At 40.9% G+C, this 22,565-nt stretch overlaps 1 protein-coding gene across 1 annotated transcript in view; it reads left to right on the top strand.

Annotated features, from left to right (window-relative positions):
- Positions 1-21,090, top strand: part of Cyyr1 (cysteine and tyrosine rich 1) — an 86,721-nt gene extending 65,631 nt beyond the window's left edge. Inside the window, exons 3-4 of the mRNA XM_051191799.1 lie at positions 4,903-5,060; positions 16,434-21,090. Of these exons, the coding sequence (XP_051047756.1) occupies positions 4,903-5,060; positions 16,434-16,600 (325 nt within the window). The 3' untranslated portion in view covers positions 16,601-21,090. The remainder of the gene's footprint in view (positions 1-4,902; positions 5,061-16,433) is intronic.
- Positions 21,091-22,565: the final 1,475 nt, after the last annotated feature.

Below are 22,565 nucleotides of genomic sequence, written 5' to 3'. Positions count from 1 at the left end.
GCCTGACAGGCATTATTGGAAGTTATGAAAGTTAATGCTGTTAGAATTGAAAACTATTCTCTACTGACTAGTTTTCCTACGCATGTGCCTGTGTGTGCTTGCGTCCGTACATGTGTGATGCCTGTGTGTGTGTGTGTGTGTGTGTGTGTGTTCACTGAATGCATGAAGCTGCCTATGGAGGACAAAGAGGGCTATGGATTCCTTGGCATTAGAGTTGCAGACACTTTGGGGTGCTGGAAAATGAACCTGGGTCCTCTGCAGGAGCAGGAAGTGTGCTCGACTGCTGAGTTATGACTCCAGCCACTTGTCTCCCTAGTCTTCTAACACTGTGATGATTTAGCGAAACATCATAGAAGAGAATAAATTCATTCCTTTTACATTGGGGAATCTGAAATTTTATTAAAGTATATACATTATTATAAATTGCTAAAATATTGGCTTTGAAGGATATTATTATAATGTGGTGCTCAAAACCCCCAGAGTACTGGGGAATTAGAATATTCCATTGGGGAATTTTATCATACTCCATTCTTTTTAATGTATAAGCCTTTATGTTTGAATATGATTTTTGTGCACTATTCTACCACATCACGTACAGATTATCATAAACAAGTTGGGCCACTTAATACTCTTTTCCACAAGAAAAGGTTAAACAATTTGATTCACTTTTAATTTGTTATAATAAGAAATGAACTCATTTTAAATTTATTCTTGGGAAAGTTTGGTTGATTTATTTTTCCAGCAAGCTCTGTCTTTAGAAAAACAAAATTACCTACTGCTATTGTTATACAGGAGCATCCTGAGTTCAGCTGGGTTTACCTGCCAAGGATTATCACAGCTAGGCTCACTGAGTCTTGGGTTTTCCTCATAGAATGAAAGGTTGGAAGGGTCAGAGAACCCTTATCCAAATGTATAGTCCTCTATCCAAACAGTTGAAGGCAACTCTGACCTAACTACATGTGGCCTCAGACAGGGGTCAGAAATGGAAAGCTGGGAAGAATAATGGAAGGGGCTCTATCTTCCCAGAGTGGGAAAGTCATCATCCATGCTGGATTCAGACACTCCAGTGTGGCTGCTTTAAGATGTCCCATACTCTTGCCCTTAACCCCTCACTCATTGTTCTATAAATAATTCCATAAACGTACTCGCTCTCCCAGTGAACTTTGGTACAATTATTCTGTGTTTTGTCATGAGGACTTATGTGGTGGAGAGGTAGATGTTGTCTACATCTCCCCCCCACACACACACAGATTTTCACAACAGTTCTTAGAAATTCTTATGTCTATATGTAAAGATTTTCCTAGCAATTTTTTTCTGAATCTTCATATTTTCCACAAGGGCCTTTGCTTTTCTAAGGCTTCTCTTTACTTTCCTGCCTTGTTGTGATTGATGTCATTAAATTACTACACAGACTAGTCATAAGTATTGTATTATATTGTATTATGTATCTACAAATTGAGTCATGTCAGAGAAGAAGGGAAATATTACACAATTTTTTGTATTTACTATTTTACATAAATATCACTTAATAGGAAAATAATGTCAAGATATCTATACTAAATTGCTATGGTGAAGCTGAGCTTAGGAAAAGTGCCTTGTAAATATTATCACAGCGTTTTATCAGATTCTATCTTAAACAGGAAAAGCTATGTTAGGAGTAGAAAGTGTTATTTCTGAGCCCTGTTATAAGCGACTTTCCTGTTATCATTAAGACCCATTTACACTCATGATTATAAAATGTCATTTTGTTTAATCAATAATTTAGTTCTAGGGTTGTTGAGTTTTTTCATTGTTTTGTTTTTGGGTTTTGTCCTGTTTTTAACAAGGTAAAGGAAGCAACTTTCTACTCCTCTTACACACACACACACACACACACACACACACACACACAGTGCACATGCATGAGTGTATGTGTGTACAATACTGGAGATTGAGCCCCGGGCCTCGCCCATGGTATGGAATTGCTTTGCTGAACTTTCCTAAGCTTGGCTTTACTTTTAAGTTTTATTTGGAGAACAAGTCTCACTAGGTTGCCCAGGCTGTCTGGACTCACTATGTAGCCCAGGCAGGCCTTGACATTTAATCCTCCAGTCTAGATGTGGAGATAGATACGTGCCACCATGCCCTGCTGTCCAACAATGCCATCCCATTGTTGTATTAACTAACTGGAATTAGCTTCAGATTCCTCAGTGTAGGTGCTCAATCCCATAAGTTTTTCCTAGCCTCTGATGCCAGATGCAAATCTCCAGTTGTAGGGTGAGCAACATTTCCCTGTGCCTTGGCTAAAAATATCCCTTCTTCCCTACTATGGGTCTTGGGCATTTGTAGGAACCATTCAACGGAACTCAAAGAAACACATACTTGCTGTTACTGGTGTATGCTACTGCTATTGACTACTATCAGAAGGAACCAGATGTAAGATGCATAAAGTGAAGTGTTGGGAAGGGGAGCTGGCACTTTCAGAGCTTCATTCCTGTTGTGATGTTGAGAAGACCACTCAGACACAGGTTCAAGCCAACAGCAAGTCTTTATTAGCTTCCCAGAAGCTAGGGTATTCAGGACCCTGGTGCAGTCCCCAGCATTTTCCAGGGTGAACTTTTAAGCACAAAGTTCACATCCTGGACTGACACACCCTAGTTAGCAATGACAGCTGGCCAGAATGAGAACTATAGAAGCCAAAAAGCAAGGCTTATATATTTCGGGACTTTCCCGGAACTACGAACTGTGATGGATTAGGCCTTTGTTCTCATTTGGCAGGTTGTGCTGCCTGCACGCTGGGTTCCCAGACCTAAATGTTCCTCTGACTTGGCAGTTGTGCTAAGGTCTGGGGTTCTGTAACAACGCTTATTCTTGATACACCCTTGTCCCAGCACCTCAGTGTGTATACCAGCCTAGGAACTCTCTGAACCAGTTTTGTTTAGGGTGTGTGTGTATTTGTGTTCTTCTGACCAACTTCTGTAGTTAGCATATGAAATGGTAGATTTCACTATGATATCTTCAAACGTACATATCAATGTACTTCGGCCATATCCACCCTCATCACCCTTTACCATCTTTTCTCCATTCCCACCGCTCCCCTTTTTCAGATAGTTGCTCCTCTACCTTCATGCCATACAAAATTTTAAATCATATGCTCACAACACTTCCAGCCATGTATGTGAAGCTACCTATCCCCAGGAGTACTGAGGGAGAGGAAAAGTCAGAATGGATCTAACTATACAGCAATGACACAGGTACACATTTGGGGTGATGGGTCTCTATTGCCCATCGCTGGCTGTGGTATTCATGCGGATCATATGTTATTCTGACACAGAACTCTGCAGTCTTTAGTCCGATGTCAGTTTTCTCGGTTCGATATGATTCTGTAGTTTCCTACCAGGCAAGCATTGGAGGAAAGTGAGTGAAAGTCACACCAGACCTTTGCAGTCTCCCCAAATTTATAATTATTCCAATATAAAAACTTAAAGGAGGAAGATATATGCCCACCTTGCAAAACATTCTTTCAAGGGGAGAAAAAGATCCTAAAAGTTTTTTCAAGGAGTAAAGATGCTGAACGGTCCAGGCTAACAGCTTCTCTCCTTCCTGACCAAGTTATTTCAATCCAGAACACTGTGGTGCTCTTTCTTTGTTCCAACTGATGGCAGAATAAATGGTGCCTCAAACTGCATACTTCAACTATACTAATTTACAGTTGCTAGTGGGCAGCAAAAGGACAAGGACACCAGAATTGTGATTTCATCTAGAAACACTCACCAACCTCATTTAACGCACTGCTGCATCAACCAGCAAGACACTTTTGCCAGAACTGTCAACAGAGGGACAAAATGCAACTCAGTTCCCACTTTCTTCTGTCTGAGAAAGGAGGATTCATGAATATGAGTTTGCTCCAATCTGATATTTTAACAGTTTGCAGAACATACACTTTGGAGACTCTCTGCTTAAATAAGTGAGCCATTGATTATTTCCGGAGCATAAATTAACACCCCCCCCCTTGGTTTAATCTTATTTAAAACTGAAAAATTACAGCACAAAGGTGATTTCCAGATAACTTTTCATTTTCTTCCTTCAAATTATCTCCTCCTACAAATCTTTCTCTCTGCAGAGAAATATTTATTAAATGACTAGACTCAGCCATTCTTTAATTACTAATAGGAACACTTGCAAATTTGCCTCCCGCTCAGCCTTGTGATTCCATAGCAAAGTGAAAATCCCCGGAAGAAATAAGAGTGTTTGGGACTGACTCCTCAGTGGCTTTCTGTTTTTTTAAGTGAGTTGGAGGAGACTCTTAGAGATGAAATGTCTTTTGGGCAACACCACCTCAGGCCCTTTGTCTGTACTTTTACTTTTCAGAATACTTACAGATTTCAAAAGTGCACCTGAGGATCGATTGGTGCAAGAATAGGCTTTGAAGCAAATGGTCTCTAGGTAACGTGTACATATCAACATCCCCATGTACACTGTAAAAACACGAGTGTTCTCAGAATGCAACAAGGCTGCCTCAGGGACCGTCATACAACATGACACACACGTACTGTCATTTCCAACATTCCAACCTTTTTGGTTTGCAAGATACCTTGCTTTGGGACGGAGATGTTAATCATAGAAGATGTGGGCTAGATGCTCACAGCTCTCACTGGCAGTAGGAATCTATTTATCTGGCAAATGAGTCGAGAGCACAAATCCATGACAGGGAATCTGGCAGGAGAGGCTGATAAACACCAAGCTGACTGTCATTTCAAGAGTGACAAAACTGAGAGTCTGTGCAATTTGTTTGGGGCGCCCCAGCTGCAGTTAGCAGGTAGTCTGGCTTCAGACGCCATGGCTTTAAAGCTAAAAGACAGCGGTCATGGCTCAACTCCTTTCAGACCTTTGAGGCAGATGTGCTCTTGTTTTCCTTCTCAGGGGCACCGCAATCGCAGGCATTGTGTTTGGAATCGTGTTCATCATGGGGGTCATTGCGGGAATCGCCATATGCATCTGCATGTGTATGAAGAGTAACCGGGGCACCCGGGTGGGTGTCATCAGAGCAGCCCACATCAACGCCATCTCCTCTTACCCAGGTAAGTAACAAGGCTCAGTCTCCAAGGGTGGAGCAGATTTCTTAGGCTCTACTCCTTAAGAAGTATTGAAAGACTCGCTGAAATCATCTTACATTTTCCAGAGCACTTCCAAATAAGTACACATTGAAGCTGTAGCTTTGAACAGACATCCTGGTGAAAAGAAACAATTTATCTTATCTTTAAATATAGTCATACTCTCAGTGACATGTCATTAGCTGCAATCTCCAGTCAGCCATAATTAAGATAAATAGACAGTTCACACCCACTATGTCCACCTGCCAATGAGTTCTGACAAGTAATTATGGGGAAAATGTGCAATCTGTCTCAATAAACTGGTGTCTAAGGCAGCAGGTACAAATGTCTCTAGAAAAAAGTATTGAAAAAAGTTTTTAGTGTCCTCATTAAACATGAAGTACAGCTTCCACATACTAAAATTCTCAACAAAGAGCAAAGGTGATATATTAATAACTCAACATCTACATATTAAGAATCTCCTAGAAGTTCTATGTAACTTTATTGAGTGTATGAGATTCTGTACACAAAGCCCTTCATCTTGTATTAGGAATCAGACCAGTGTTTTCTATGTCACTTTGTATTTGTTCCATACAACATATAAAAGGTGGGCAGTTTCATGAACTCACAGCAACTGTAGTTACCTGTTCAAATTCTGACACAGATGTCTAGATGATCTCCAGACTCTAACCCTCACTGAAGAGCAATTGAGAGTCAAGAGATAGGGAGAATCATTCCTCTATGAGGATGTGGACACTTATAGGTTTCCCATATCCATACACTTATGGGCAGAACCAGCTGGAATGTAATGGATGTGGCTGCTTAAATGAAAATGGCTCTTATAGGTTCCTAGGGAATGGCGCTATTAGGAGGTGTGGCCTTGTTGGAGTAGGTGTGGCCTTTTTGAAGGAAGGATGTCACAGCTAGTGGGCTTTAAGGTTTCAGATACTCAAGCCAAACCCAGTGTCACTCTTGTTTTTACTCTTTACTTTTTGAGGGACCTGTGATCCAGCTCCCAAACAAATCATGCAGAGTCTTATTCTTTCTTATGAATGTCTGGCCTTAGCTTGGCTTATTTCTAACCAGCTTCTTTTAGTATAAATCATCCTGTCTATCTTTTGCCTCTGGTCTTTTGCCTTCTCTATCCTATATTAATTTCTTTACTTCTTATTCAATAGCTTGCTGCCTAACTGGGCAGCTGCCCCTAAAGACCTCTTCTTCTTCTCTTCCCAAATTTCTCCTCCTTTTTATCCTCTCTACTTGCCAGCCCCTCCTCTTCTTTCTCCTACCTATCTATTGACCATCCAGCTCTTTATTAGGCCATCGGGTGATTTATTAGACAGGCAAAGTAACACAACTTCACAGAATTAAACAAATATAACATAAAAGAATGCAACACAACTTTACATCATTAAATAAAAGTTCTTCTGCATAAACAAATGTAACACATCGTCAATTAATATTCTATACCACACTCTCTCTTCCCACTGCCTTTGGATCAGGGTTTAGAACTCTCAACTACCACTCCAGCTCCATGTATGTCTGCCTGTATGCCGCCATGCTCTGTGCCACAATGACAATGGACTAAACCTCTGAACTCTAAGCCAGGCCCAATTAAATATTTTCTTTACAAGAGTTGTGGTAGTCACAACTCTTCACAGCAATAAAAACTCTAACTAAAACAGTATACTGTCAGAAAAAGAAAAAGACTTGGCGTTGAGAAGGGGGCATGTTGGGAAGATATGGAGGAAGAGTGAGTAGATACAATATATTTTACTGTATACCCATATGAGATTGTCAAAAATAATGAAAAATTAAAGAATGCTCAACAATAAAGGCATGGTGAGCAGTTTCTAAATTTGCTGGCTTCATAGGATATTATTTTCACATCCATACCTACGTTCCCTCTCAGTCCCACAAGAAAAGGAACAACACAACATACCTTCTACGAGCATCCACTGCCAATCTTTACTTATCTTTATCTTTTTCTGCTCAACATGATGAAGCGCATTTCAGAGGAGTGTACAAATAACACCACCATTTGTCCTTTCTCCTTTTCTGGTACCCACTCACTCTTGTATCTTCTTCCATACGCTGTCTACCACTCCACGGTTGGGTCATTTGCCCTGCTAATGCTTCCCAGAGTTACATATCTCCATTCCCAAACTGCTTTTCAGTGTTTAAGATTTATTTTATCTCATTGGACATCTCCACAGAATATCTAATCACTATGCAGAAATGAACATGCTGAATACTCCATTTCTCATCTTCTCTCCACTCACAACATATACTCCTCATCTTTTCAGTCTTCCGTCTTTCAGAGCAACATCTTGGAGTCACCCATGATGCCTCTCTTTCACCCAAATCTATAAGCTCTCGACAAGGAAAATTTCTCAGTGGCACACAGAAAACGTATTGTACAGCTGACTACTTCTCATAATGATAGGTGCTGTTAATTTGTGGGTGGAAGTCTGCAATAGTTTGACTGAGACTGGCCCCATAAGTTTATATATTTGAATGCTGGATCAGCAGTTGGTGCAACTATTTGGGAAGAATTAGGAGTGGTGGCTGGAGGAGGTGAGTCACTGGGTATGAGCTTAGAGGTTTCAAAAGCCCGTCTATTTCCATTTAGCTGTCTCTCTCTGCCTCCAACTTAGAGATAAGAACGTGAGCTCTCAGCTGCTTCTCTAGGGCTTGCCTTCCTGTTTGCTGCAATGCCCCACCCCATGCCACCATGATGGTCATGAATTCTCCTCCTGAAACTGTAGGCCCCCAATAGTTTCTTTCTTCTGAAGTTGCCTTGGTCATGATGTCTCTTTGCAGCAACAGAAAAGAAACAAAGACAGAGTCACATGGCCAACTTTCATCTGCTACTACAGCAGTATCCTAATTTGCCTTCCGGCACCTAATGCCTGATCCTTGGTATCTACCCTCAAAAAAGTTGCCACAGCAGCCTTCAAAGGTAGATGTTGGGGGGACCTGGGTAGTGGTGTTGCACACCTTTATTCCCAGCACTAGGTAAGCAGAGGCAGGTGGATCTCGGTGAGTTGGAGGCTAGCCTTGCCTACAAAGTGAGTCCCAGGACAGGCTCCAAAGCTACAAAGAGAAACCCTGTCTTGAACCGTCCCCAAAATAGATAAGTAAAAACTAAGTAAAAAGTAGATGTCAGGTTATATCACACTTCTATACTCAGAATCTTCCAATGGCACTTTATTTCCCCTACAGAAAACCCAAAGCCAGACGTTTCTCATCTTAACCAATGCAAAAGGCAAATGCTTCTTTTTGAGAGCCCAAAGCGCTTGGAGAATTATCCTTTCCCTCACACAAGCCTCACTTATTTTTCTTCATTCCCTGCCACACTGACTCCAGCAGTCTGTTCCCTGCAGTTCTGTTAACACAAAGGAGATGCTCTCATCTCAGGGCTTTGCCTAAAATTTAGACTTCATTTAAGACCTTACGGTCAATTGGTCTCCTCCCACTCCAGCATCTGACTCCTCCTTTTGCTGATCTACATTTTTCCCATGGTGCTTCTCATCTTATAAGAGACCTTGTGTTTCCCTACTGACTGTTCATCTCCTCCTAAATTGACCTTGATCTATTTCTTTTATGTCTCTGCCCCAAGCATGTGACACAAGACTGGACCCAGAGTGAGAACTTGGTGAACCTGATTGGTGAATTAACACAACTCACAATACTTGATTTTGTCATGTGTCAATATCTAGGAAGCTGACTTAAAGTTCTGCCTAGGATTACATAGGTTTTACTCACTAAAAAAACTATTTGTGAGTTCAGATAGTCCTATCTTGCTGATGATATTGTTGTGGATAGTATAAAGGTATGGATATTGAGAAAACTACTGATAAAACTACATTTTATTCATCATTCCCTCCTTCAGTGCCCATCTCCCCAGGCCAATATATAACTCAAGAAAACAAATGAAAGTCAAACATAGACATTAATTGGAGGGAAGGCAGGAACTACTTTGCAGGTAGACGTTTTAGGCACACATTTCTTTGATCAAAAAAGGAAGACAAGGTTTAATTAAAATATATTTTAAAACAGTGTCTTATTCAGAGTTCAGGTGCTGTGGAGAGATACCATGACGATGGCAACTCTTATAAAAGAAAGTATTTAACTGGGGCTTGCTTACACTTTCAGAAATTTAGCCCATTAGCAACATGGCAGCAACATGCAGGCAGATACCATGTTGGAGAACTAGCTGGTAACTTATAAATTGGGCTCTTGAGTTAAGAATAATTAATGTAATAATCCTATAAATTACACATTGTCATTTCAAGAATGATTTCTTAGTTGGGTGTGGTGGCACATGGCTTTAATCTCAGCACTGGGTAGAGGGAAGCAGGCAGGTCTTTGTAAGTTCAAGGCCAGCCTGGTCTACATAGGGAGTTCTAGGTGGCTCAAGACTACTTGGTGAGGCTCCGTCTCCAAAACCAAACAAACAACAAAACAATAATTTGTCGAGGTTGCTTATTTTGCTACATAATTTTCGACATTCTAAAGTTTAAAGCTATATGTAACACCCTTTTTTCACCTTTACTGCTCTACAGTTTGAAAGTATTAAATCAGTCTTGTTTTCACATAATTGATTCATAACTATTCCATTTCTGAGTTTACCCTGTTTATTTTTCATAATTATACACTTTTTTTGAGACAGGATATTTACAGTGTAGCCCATACTACCTCTGATCTTCCTGGCTCAGCTCCTATTGAGTGCTAGGATTATCCAGATGTGGGCCACAGTTTTGTATTTGGTTGATGTAGTCAAATTTATTTTTCTTCTAAGATGTTAATCTTGGTTAACCTGAATATCTAAATATGACCTATTAAGTAATCCTTACTGCTCACAGTGTTGTGTTTTTGTTAAAATAACTTGCTTTGTCTCTGTGGGCCAGGTATATCTGTTTATACCAGAAGCAGCTTATTTTAATTATTATTGATTTTTAAATAGATTTAATGTCTGGTAGGAAATAGTGAATCACTGTGTGTACATTTGTGTGTGTGTGTGTGTGTGTGAACATGTGTGTTTGCATGTATGTGTGTATGGGTGGTGTTGTATGTTTGTCATTTATGTACTTGTGTAAACTTCTTTTCACTCACAATTTTTAGTAATGTTGCTACAAGCCAGCTCTCCTCTCCTCTGTCCTCCTGAGCCCCACCCAGAGCAGAAGGCTCATGAGTGGCTGGCAGTAGTGCCACTGACCCACCCTCTGACGCACCACACAAATAACCGCTGTTTATACTCCACAAAAATCCAAGATGCCAAAACACATTAGAACTTTTATTCCCCTTCCTCTCAGATAACATCAGCACAGGTCAGCTCTTGTCCTCATCCTCATCACTATGAGGAGGACAGTCTAGGGACAATCTAGGACATCCTTCATTTTAGACTTGTAATGCGCACCTAGTCTGCCTAGTTCCACCCCCCCCCCCCACACACACACATACACACAACTTGCTGTGTGCTCAGTGGAAAAAGTCCTAGGTGTCTTCCTGTTCTTCATCCCTTCAACTAAGAAATGAAGACAGTCTTTTCTAACTGTGTCTGATCTGTGGTGTGTGTGTGTGTGTGTGTGTGTGTGTGTGTGTGTGTGTGTGTGTGTGTAACCAAAAGTATCCCTTCCTCAATCACTGAGTCAGACTCTGTCATTAGGACCTGGAGCTTACCACTGACTGAGCTAGGCTAGCTGGCTAGCAAGCCCATGAGAGCCTAGCCTGGAACATAAATACAAGCCACCATGCCTGGCTTTTTACCAGCTGCTGGAGATTCAAGTCTAGTCCTTCTGCCTGAACTGACAGCCCTTTATCATTCACCATCTCCTACAGCCTTAACAGTGGCCCACTTCTCACAGAAACATGAACTGTTGAGATGCTATTTGCTGCAGGTTCAGAGGACTTTTGAGTTTGACGAAGGAAGAGGAATGTAGGACTGTTATCTGAAGGGGATGGATGTGAACTTTACCTTCCCATTTGTCTCTAATTAGAAATTTGGTTTTTGTATTGACAAGACAGCTCAAGGAGATAAAGGTGATTGCCCTACAAGCCAGGCAACTAAGCCTGATGGCCAGAACCCACAATAATCTGGAAGAAGAGAATCAATTACACAGAGTTGTCCTCTGGCATCCACATATGCACTGGGACACAAGGACACACAGATATCACACAAACACAAAATAATAATTTTTTTTTAAATCGTATTTTCCCTCAAAAGATGGCTTCCTCTGCCACACTATCAAAACAGAATTATTTTTCTCCTCATCCTACCAATTGCAGGGCCAGTGCATACACATGCTTGTGATGTTGAAGGTATTTCTCAAATCATGATCCCATTTTCTGTTTAAACTTTCTGAGCTCTTTTGCATTACACACGTCATGGAATTCTAATACTTTCTTCCTCTCTCTATTTCTATATCTTATAGTATCTGTAACTGGTCCTGTCCCAAATATGTGTTCACTGGGACTTAGCATGAAGTCCATAGTTATCAATCCACCCCAACATCTGCAACCATTTCTGTCCACTAAAACATCCATGTGACAATTTCTCCCCCTTTGTCATTAGCGATTATAGTAATATTTTATAAATCCTTATTTTAAAATATGATTCCTGCCTTTTATTTTTTTCTGGAATACTCATTCCCCTAAGCTTGAACCTTATGTTGACTTCCACCATAACGAGGGCAAATTAAAGAAAGCAATTTAAAATGATGTCACCTCTCTTCCTTCTGCCTGTCCTTTATCAGCTCATATTTGTGCACCATTACCCAAATGATTTCTTTGCACCTGTTGTCCATGCTCTTAAATCATTCTGTCTGCAGAGTAACCATGATGGGAGGGATGACTAAAGAGAGACACATGTGAGTCTTTCATGGTATCAGGGTGTCAAGGCATGGATCCCTAGAAATTAACATTTCTGCCAGGAATCTCTACCTGAGAACACAAGGCTTCAGCCTGATCTCAAACAGAGGAGGAACTTGTCTCCTGGAAAGAGATTTCATACAATTTTGACAAGTTGTTATGACACCTTGTAGGAAAGAGTAGATCCAAGACAAGAATGGGTCAGTGATGGGTGGGGCACCACCTTGGCCAGGACTGCTAAGCTGTGTATGCTTCTTGCTCTCTTATTTAATCTCAGCCCAAAGATGGACTGATGGTGAGTGGGAGAGATCCTTGGCTCCCTTCACTTGTTCCTCTTCCCAGTGTGGTCACAATGAATGGACACCCTTGTTTTGCTTCTCATTATTGCCTGTTAATTGGCCCATTGAGGGCTGATGGCTGAACATAGCTTGTTAGGGCTGCCAGGGCACAGGCTCTGAATGGAACAACTCTAGCAACATGACCGCCTGGCAGTACCCAGGCTCTTATTAAGTCCAACATTTAAACTACCCTGTCTCTGTATGTAGGAGCTTAATGCGACTAGACAAGAAACCATGCAGACTGGTCTCACTTTAAAACAGTGGCCTTTTCTTAGATGTGTTGGCCACTGGTGATGCTTAGAAAGCATGTTTTATGCTAGGCACATCATGCCTCCCACTTCAAGAGATGGGTTTCTTGCTCTCCTCATTCTCTTTCACCTCAAGCATATCCTTATCCTGCTTTTCTCTCAGCAAAGACTGGGTTCTTATTTCACTGAGAAAACAGGGACAAACTGAATCCCAGCACACATGTCAAGAAGCTCCCCAGGAATCCAGTGCCTCTGTGATACCTTGTCGTTTCACGCCCCATCTATGCACACACACATAAATAAAAATAAAAATTTAAAAATCTTATAGTTATATTCAAAGTTTCAATTTTCAGAAAGACAAAATACAAAATTTCAAGCACCAAAACAGAGTAGAGATGTCATAAATTCCAGCCTTGATAGGAGAAATGATGGGATGAAATAGCTATGTTTTCTCACTTACGATTTTTCTAATACCAAATGACAGCCTGCCTGTGCCAGGTCAGTGTCTGCAGAGGATTTCACAGTTCACCGCGGCAAGCATCTGCAAATAATAACACTTAAGTACTGCTTAATCCAGACTTCTAGAATTTCATTCAAAGGCATCACCCAGAGCAATAAAAGTCCCCTGTGAGAAGATGCTTGTCAGTCATTCATAATAACAAAGACATTGACTCTGAGTAGTAGATAAATGTGAAGTGGAATAGTATACACCCAGAAATAGTAACATCCTGGGGAGAATATACAGCAATATAAGCTGTGCTATTATACAAAGTGGCAAAGATAGTACCATTCCCTGTGACTGTGAAGGTATAAACGCACTGGAGATATTGGTGTGACACCTCACTAAGATGTCACTGAGATGACATACTGAGATGACAAAATTTGGGATTTTTTTTTTTTGCATCCATATTTTCTTTACCTTTTGAATATTACACTTGAGTGTATTGAAAGCATTGCATTTCTTCTCTGAAATTCATATGTTTCCTCAGTCTCTGTTTGTTTATCTGTTTATTCATTTAGTCAGTCAGTTCTGAGACAGAGTTTAGCTGTATATACCAAGCTGACCTGGAACTCAGTTTATATCCCAGGCTGGCCTCAAAATCAGGATCCTCCTCCCTTGGCCTCCCAAATGCTGAGATTACAGAGTTCACCATTACACCCAACAATTTTTTTAAAAAAATATTATAGACACCTGTATTTGACATTAAAGATGAATAGCATATTTATAATACTTGCATCAGAGATTTGGAATTCCAGATATGCGAGAGTTTCAGAGGTCCCATCCATAGAAAGGCATATCCTCATCTTCCAGAAATCATATGTCCAACTGAAAAGAGCCAAGCCCCTTAGGATTAATTAGGAATCCCAAAACTGATACCTTGGATATTTGCTCTCTTATGAGACCTTACTCTCACAAAGAAAGGTAATACAGTCCCTTTCCACTATGTCATAAATGTCGTCCAGAGACTATATTAGAAAAGATGCACCACTTTCAGGAATAACAGGTCTCCCACCACCACTCTCCAGCATCATTTCCATTTCACCAGAGTTCAAAGGTTCTGTGACTGAAAGAACACCGTTTCACAGCAGAGATTGTCATGTTTGACACACGGCAGCATGAACCGTGAGGACTCTCACCAAAGTGTCCTCGAGTAGTGTGGTATGCCGTGGCAGAGCAGAACACACATAGCCTTTCACAGATGCACAAACACACAGTATGGGGTCATGACACAAGGAGGTGGAGGCAGTCCGTGGACCAAGTCAATCCGTGTTCCCCATGCCAGGGGCAGAGAAACTTGAGCATGGTAACAAGGGGGAGCCATATGTCCACAAGAACCAGCGTGACAGGGAGCCCAATGGGACCTACCAGCTCCTGGAGGGCCTCCTTTCTTGGTATGCATGAGACATTCTGTGAACCTTTGTATCTGCCCTCTTATTTTTAAAGAGCCAGGAAATGGGCACAGAATCCAGAGGGAATGTGTATGCATGTCACAGGAATTCCTCCGTTCTGTTGTAGCAGACAGAGCTTACAATCAGGCAGGTATGAAGGAAGGCTAAGGAAGCTTTGAGTATCTGCCAATGTCTTCACTTAGCCAAGTTCCCTGACCAATGAAAGATACTTGTCTCCCCTGTGCACTAGGGAGCAGGCCTCTCAGGGGACATGCTGCTCATGTAGGAGGATTCGTATTCCTCTTTTCTTGGGTTCCTTAATTCTCCTTTCTCACTCTCCCTTTCTATCCGGAGGTCAGCAAACAACTCCAAATATAAGGATCTTTGTAAAGACAGACACACCAGAGGGATCTGGGATAAGCATTGTTTCTATGTAGTAATTGAAGCCTCCTGTGTGCGTGTGCGCCTCTTAGTGGCTGAGGCCTCCTGTGTGCCTATTTATCAGAACACTGTTAGGTCCTTGGGGGAAGAACAGGCTGCTGTCACTGCAATGCCAAAAGCTTGGTGATTTAGTCACATTACTGTGACATCAGTCTAGAGATCCATACGCATTCGTAGTGACCTGCTAAGGCCTGTCACTTCCCAAGTCGGATCTGGGTCCTGAGGATGATTGTATTTTTGGCTTATCATCATGAAGACATGGATGATTTTCAGCTCCCAGGTCCCCTCTCCCCCTCCCTTCCCTGAAGACATGACCACTACAGATTAGGGATCCAGGAGAAGCTACTATCAAGTACAGCTTATGTGGTTATTAAACCCACTGACTTACATCACAGTAAATAAAATTAAGACAGATTTTTAAAGGAGATTTCGAAAATGAAACACTTCATCTCCATCCCTAAACTTGTTTATCTTGCAGGTTCCAGGAGCCCTCATGTAGCTGGCCAATACGTTCATCCACCCTTTCATCCTCCTATTCCTTCCTACATTCCCAGTTGCCTACACTCAGCAGCTTGGTGTGTTACGACTATTTCCCCCTGGCTGTTATGAATGCCTTCTAATTCCTCCTCTGTACTGGTCCACCACCTCGCATTTCTGCAGTCTGTCGCTCTATCCTCTGCTGAGAGAATAGCCTCACTAATCTATGTTTCTAAGGGCCATGAAGATACTTAGACACCAGTATCTACGGGACCAGCCAGAATCCAGCAACACAGAGGTGGACAGAATGTGGTCCACAGGCAACAGAGTTGCATCGAATCACAAAGGAAAACGAGATCAGGTTGTTTGAGAGGAAATGGTGTAACAGGGGAACATCATAGTAAGGGAATTTCAGCCAGTCTCAGAAAGACATTGTGGCTCCCACTTGTGGATCCTAGATTTTAGCTAGAAACCTAGCATCACATGTGCCATGGAAACAGAGACCAAACAAGGAGAATGACAGCAGGTGGGAGAAAGGGGAGGTTGGAGCCCGTGGGAAGGACATGTGGACATGTTCAGTGGACCATGTGTCTTTGTATGAAAACTGCCCTTTATAAATAGTATTGTATTCATTCAGTTAATATATGTAAAAGGAATAATTTTAAAGACATAAAGTTTACTATATCTTTCCTAAGGATGCCACATCACTTACTCTACCCAAGGCATCAAGACCAGCGTGATGGTGGTGAACCTGCTTCTCGGCCTTCTTTCTTTGCAAGTCTCCCCGTTTGCTGCTGTGATACAGTACACTCCTGCTACTGAGCTTTCAGCCAAGCTTGAATTACCTACCCTCTGCTCCTTCAGTGTCCTATTCCCGAGGGGCTCTTCATAAACCCCAACTCCAAATGCCCTCACCCAGGGCACCACCTCACAGAGATCACACCTGTTCAGCCATACCCGTCCACGTTCTAAACAAATGTTAATAGTTTCGGAAGAAGAAAGTACCTCCCTTCTCAAAGTAGCTAGCACAGTGGTTTAAAACAGTGGCTGATGTATTTGCTAAATGCCTGATCTCTTTCCCCTCTTCTTTTCAGCGGCGCCGCCCCCCTATCCTTACGACCACGAGATGGAATATTGTGCAGACTTGCCTCCACCTTACTCTCCGACGCCACAAGCTTCAGCCCAGCGCTCCCCACCCCCTCCCTATCCTGGAAACTCAAGGAAACATTCCTCCTCCCACAACAGAATATGTTCCAATTAGCAATTTTACCCAGAATGAAATGCCTTAATTTAGAAACATGAAAAAAACAAAAAAAGATTGTCTACTGATTAAGGACAGATACTATATCTCAGGCAGAATTCCCATGCAGAGAGAGACCAGGGTTCCTACCCTGCTCAGAGCTGACGCTAGGTGGAGAATTCTGCTTGGTTCTAGGAAGTTACATAGTAAGGGATCTGCTGATCCTAGTCAAGGACAGTCAGATTAAAGCAAAGCACTTTGCAGGCCAGCTGATATGCATGTTGCGTTAGGACTAGCTTAAGGAACTTTCAGTGTTGAAATCCAGAATAAAGAACAAAGGATAATCTGATCCCCACCAGGAAACAGGTGTGTCCCACATAGCTTTAGGAGAACTAGAATTGGTCAGTATTGCATTTGTTCACAAATACATACGAAGTGCCTTAGAGTCTATTCTGTGCCCGGCACCAACAGAGGCACTGCATGGAAGTAACCAGAAGAGAACTTCGGTTTTACTACAGGCATACCTCATCATGCTGCACTTTACCCTTTTGCACTTTCTGGGTGTTGCCTTTTTTATTTTATTTTATTTACAAATTGAAGGTCTGTGGTAACCTTGCACAAAACAGTATCATTCACCTAGTAGTAGGAGCTCACTTTCCATCTTTGTATCATATGTGGTAATTCTCACTAAATCGCAAATGTTTTCATTGTTGTTATTGTTATGTCTGCTGTGGTAATCTGAGGTCGGGAACAGTTGATACTGTTAACAGTAGTCTTGTGATCTGTTTTGAACCCTGCCCCTGTAAGGCAGTGAGTGATAAATATTGTGTGTTCTGTGTGTGCTCCCATGGAAAACTTTCCTCCTTCTGTCCCCCTCCCTTTTCTGAGAATAGTATTGAAATTAGGCCAGTTAATAAGCCTACAGTGACCTCTAAGTGTTAAAGCTGAAAGGAAAGTAATACATCACTTGTTTTAAACTCAAAGCTGGAAATAATTCATCTTGGTGAGGAAGGCTTGGTCAAATCTGAGACAAGTTGAAAGGCTAGCCTCTTACACCGGTTCACAAGTTAAGCTGTAGACTTCCTCAAGGGAACTAAAACCGTCTCTCTCTGAGCCCATGAAAAGAAAGAAAAGAGAAAGGTGAGCCATTGTTTATAAGGAGGACTCTTTAGTGGTGTGGGTAGCAGATCAAGTAGCCACATTCCCTCAAATCATAAAGCTTAATCCAGAGTTAGGCTCCGACTGTCTTCATCCTACAAAGGCTGGCAGGGGCGAAAAGGCTGTAAGAGCGGGATTTGAAGGCAGCAGAGATCAGTTCCTCAAGTTAAGGAGAGGCGTTGCTTTTGAAACATCACAGTGAAAAGTGAGGCAGCAGGCAGTGATGTGTAGGCCTTGGCCAGTTCTCCCAAAGACATAGTTAGGATCGCCTTTATGGCTGCAGTAAACCTGGGTCTAGATACAAATGAAAGACCCTACTCTTGAAAGACGTGCTCTTTAGAACTTTCACAGCCAGAGGAAAGAAGCCATCCCAACTCCAAAGCCTTGAAAGACATGCTGGCTTTCTTGTTAGTGTCTGTGACACAAATGGTGACTTTCAGATGAAGCCAATATTCAATAATCATTTACCAGTGAAAACATTTAAGAGTATGCTAATTCCACTCTGTCTATAGTTTATAAATAGAACAACCAACTCAATTTTCAATGTCGTTTAATGGATATTTTAAGCCAAGTGTTGGGACCTACTGCTCAGGGGAAAACAAGGGTTCTTTCAAAATTTATTGCTCATTGACAGTGCATTGATTGTCCAAGAGCTCAGATGGAGATGTGCAAAGAGATGAAGATATTTTTTTATATTTAATTATGTCCCAAGCCCACTCTGTGTCACATAGATTATTAGTAACGTCAACTTCAAGCTTTACTATTTGATATTTGATAAAGCCTTTTATATGATCATAGCTGACATGAGGACTTCTGTAGGCTTGACAAAGTAAATTAGATGCATCCTGGAAAGAGCTCACCATTGTAGAAGCCATTAAAAGCATCCATGATTCATGGAAAGAGGTCTGGATATTGATATTAATATTCACCTGGAAGAAGTTGATTTCAACCCTCATGCAAAATTCTGGTGGTTTTAAGGCTTGGTGGAGGAAGTACCTACATATGGTAGAATCACAAAGGAACTAGAATTAGAGATAGAATGAAGATGTTACTCAATTACCCCTCACAGTACACTACCAAATGAACCATTGCTTCTTATGGGTAAGCAATGAAAAGTGGTGTCATTGAAATGTACTCCTGGAGAAAGGTGCAGGAGGCAGAGATGAGATGATAGCAAAGTGTTACTTTTAAGTTATTTGATAAGTCAGAAGAAGGATTAGAGCTGACTACAAATTTAAGGGAGACACACTGTCCATTAAAAGCTATCAAACAGCATCACATGCTACAAAGAACCCTTTCATGAGAAGTTTCAACCCATACCACAGGCTTCACTGTACTTTGAAGGAACTAACAGCTCTTCAGCTTCAGCAACCATTAGCCCAATCACTGAGCAAATCTCACCCCACCACCACCAAAAAGATTCAAACCCACTGAAAGCTTGGGTGTTAGTTACCAGGTCTTAGCAACAAAATATTTTTAATACAGGTGTATACATTGCTTTGAAGAAACTTAATAAATAGTAGTACAGTGTATAAACATTACTTCAATCTGCCCTAGAAAACGAAAATGTATTCATGTCTTTCTCTTGTGAAATTTGCCTTATATGAAAGACAAGCAGCTTCACTGGGGACATGGAAGAGCTGTTACTGATACAGGTAGAACATCAAACCCATGCCATCTCTAAGATATACCTGTAAAAACAAAACAACAACAACAACAAAACAGTTGCAGCATTACTGTTGACTAGATAGCTTGGCCATCATCAAGATTCCAAATAAAATTTAGCTATGCAGTAAAGAAATATTCTAGGAATGATATCCAAAATGAATAGCAGATTAGTCCTTTTTTAGCATCAAACTATTTTTTGCCTGTTTTGGGTATGTGTGAAGTGACCAGTTGAGTCTCCAGTAGATGAATCTTATTCATTAGTTTGATTATTTAAGCAAAAACGAAGGTACTCAACAGGTTCTGGGAGCTAAAATCTGCTTAGTTATTACTAGCCCTTCCTAAAAACCACTTGGTTTTAGTCACTAGCATGATGAAGGTTGCTCCGACTGCAGAGTAAAAGGTGAGAAACCATATTCCCAGGAATTTTATATCAGTAATAAAATGCCAGAATTTGGCCATATACAACACACTTTTTTTTTAAAGGGGAGATAAAATTTGATTTCTTTCTATAGAAATATGCTCATGTGTAATAGCCAATTTTCTGTATTTTATAAACTTTAAATAATATATTCTTTTAGAAAAACCATGTAATTAATGGAAAAGGTAAGGAGCCAATTGTTATCTCTTACCCAAGTAGAGATTTTCATGAAGTGCTTACCTTCAAATGTAAGAGCAGTCAATAAACAATTCAAACGTGCCTTAGTCTACTGCAAGTGGCCTTAACACATTCACTTTTATGTGGGTCCTTCTGTGTATTTTTAAACTGTTTGCTGAACACTGGGGTTAAGTGAGAGCTTCATATCACTTTAGTGAGGACCCTAAAACAGTCAATGCAATATCATGATTATAATTCAGTGACACCCCAAAATGACACTAAGAAACTTGATAAATAACCAGAAGAAATACCTTGCAGTATAAGTTGTGGAGTTTGTGCTTACATTTGGGAAAGAATATGAGTGAGTAGTGGCTTTTATTGTAACAAATATCTACATTAGAAATGTGTTGATCTGATGAACATGGTCTTCAGTGAGGTACTAAGGCTAGATTGGTTTTCAATGACTTGCTTGGTTTGGCAGAGGATAACATTAGGAAGACAAGAAGCCATCAGGGGTTCCTGGCTGGAGTGAGAGGCTGCTTTGCATGAAGTATTAGCACAGTGTTGACTGTCCATGGGTTTTAATTTATTTTTCTTCTGCAAATGTGATTAGTCACTGCTACTCTACAACTCTAATTCACAGTGCCAAAGTCTCTGGGGTTTGAGAATGTTGTTTGCAAATGCACTACACCTTCCAAAGAAAAAGTGGAGCAACAAGTCTATCAAAATGGAATACTCATCTTCACACTAATATAGATCCACCATGTGCCTCCTATGTCCTATAAATATTACCTGCCCGGGAACCATTTCTGTCCACACCATCTCTCTTTGAGTTGTTCATGGTGACTGGTAAGGTATAGAACAGACCTATACATTTACAACAAATGAAGGGTTTTACTGTTTTTATTTAGTGTCATAATAACGTAAATGAATATATCATAGATATTTAAAGTTCACTGATGTATATTGGAGAAAAACAATATTTGATGTAAAAATGTGTGTTATCGCTATTTAAAACCTAACATTTACTATGGCTAAATTGTCTATAATGAAGAATAAAACAAAAGAACTTACTATAACAAGGACCACATTTTACCTGTCTTGTGTCATTACTCCTCCCTTCTATTTCTGCTGACTTAGCCTTCTTTCTCTGCACAAGAAATAGGTCTGGAGCCACCCTGACTTTTTAACCCTGTCCCTCACCTTATTTGAGGACGGCTATGCTATTTTTGGTAGCTAAATTTCTGTCTATGAAATATGAATGATATAATAGGTCTCAATGGGTTTTCTGAAAACTGGATGAATATATACAAAAATTCTAGTTTGGAGCCCGAGACTTGGAAAATATCCTATCCGTATGAGCCCAGATTAATTTTTTTAAAGTATGCAATAAAATTATAGCCTCTAGACCTGTGCATTTACATTTAAATGAATTGGAGTTAAATTAAGTGTAAAAAGTTATTCAGTCTCACCGTTTAAGTGATGCATAGCCTTGTGTCTTAGTTTGGGTTCTATTGCTGTAAAGAGGCACCATGACCACAGCAACTGTTATAAAGGAAAACATTTAACTGGGATTGGCTTATAGTTTCAGAGGCTTAGTCCATTATCAACACGGTTGGAAACATGGCAGCACACAGGCAGACGGTACTGGAGAAGGAGCTTAGAGTTCTACATCTTGACCCACAGGCAGCAGGGAGTGAACTGACTCCAGCTTCTGAGACCTTAAAGCCCATCCCCACAGTGACACACTTCCTCCAACAAGACCAGATCTCCTAATAGTGACACTCCCTTTGGGCCAAGCATTCAAACACATGAGTCTATGGGGTCCATTCACCTTCAAGCCACCATACCTTGTGTGGCCAGTGTCTGCCATTCTAAAGAGGGGTGCACTAAAGAGATCTGTGAAAACCACGAGGTAGCAAGGAAACTCTAAAGGATTCAATCACCTCCAACTGCAGAGTTAATTGTGATGCTCTTCAATATTGTGGGAATAAAGTATTACGATGCTAACAGTCTATGTTGTGCAGAGGCCCCATGAGCAATGATGCCTGCTCAGCTCCTTCCAAGAATGGAGATGGGAAAGCTATTGCAAGAGTTAATGAGCTGATGGCCTGAGATAGACCATAGGTCTCATTTGGGAGTTGGTCAGACAACCTCAGTATCTCCTAAGAGTCAAATGCTATCTCAGCTCAGGACACCACAGGCATATGCAGGGCCAGCCTCACCTTAAGGTGAATCAACACATCATCCCTTCCATTTTCTATAATCTGCCAGCCACTCCAAATAACAACAACTCCTCATATCTACACTATTCCAATCTTGTCTTTGTCTAGCAAAGTCCATTTTGACAAATCATGGTCGTAGGCCTAACACCACGACATACTATCTGTATTCTTTCTCTGTGTTTTTACATTTTTGTTGCATGTATTCATTGTTCATGATATTTTGTTGTTCTGATTTGTTTTTTTATTAAAACAACCTAACACCTGATTCTAAAGCCACACAATACAGTGCTAATCAGCTAATCACCACAAAGGTGCCTAAGGACTTCTCAGTTCCACTGTG

The sequence above is a fragment of the Phodopus roborovskii genome, unplaced genomic scaffold, assembly GCF_943737965.1.
Source record: "Phodopus roborovskii unplaced genomic scaffold, PHOROB, whole genome shotgun sequence".
In the NCBI taxonomy this organism is placed as follows: Eukaryota; Metazoa; Chordata; class Mammalia; order Rodentia; family Cricetidae; genus Phodopus; species Phodopus roborovskii.
The sequence above is the reverse complement of the archived record's forward strand: the minus strand, read 5'-3'. Positions and strand labels throughout refer to the sequence as shown.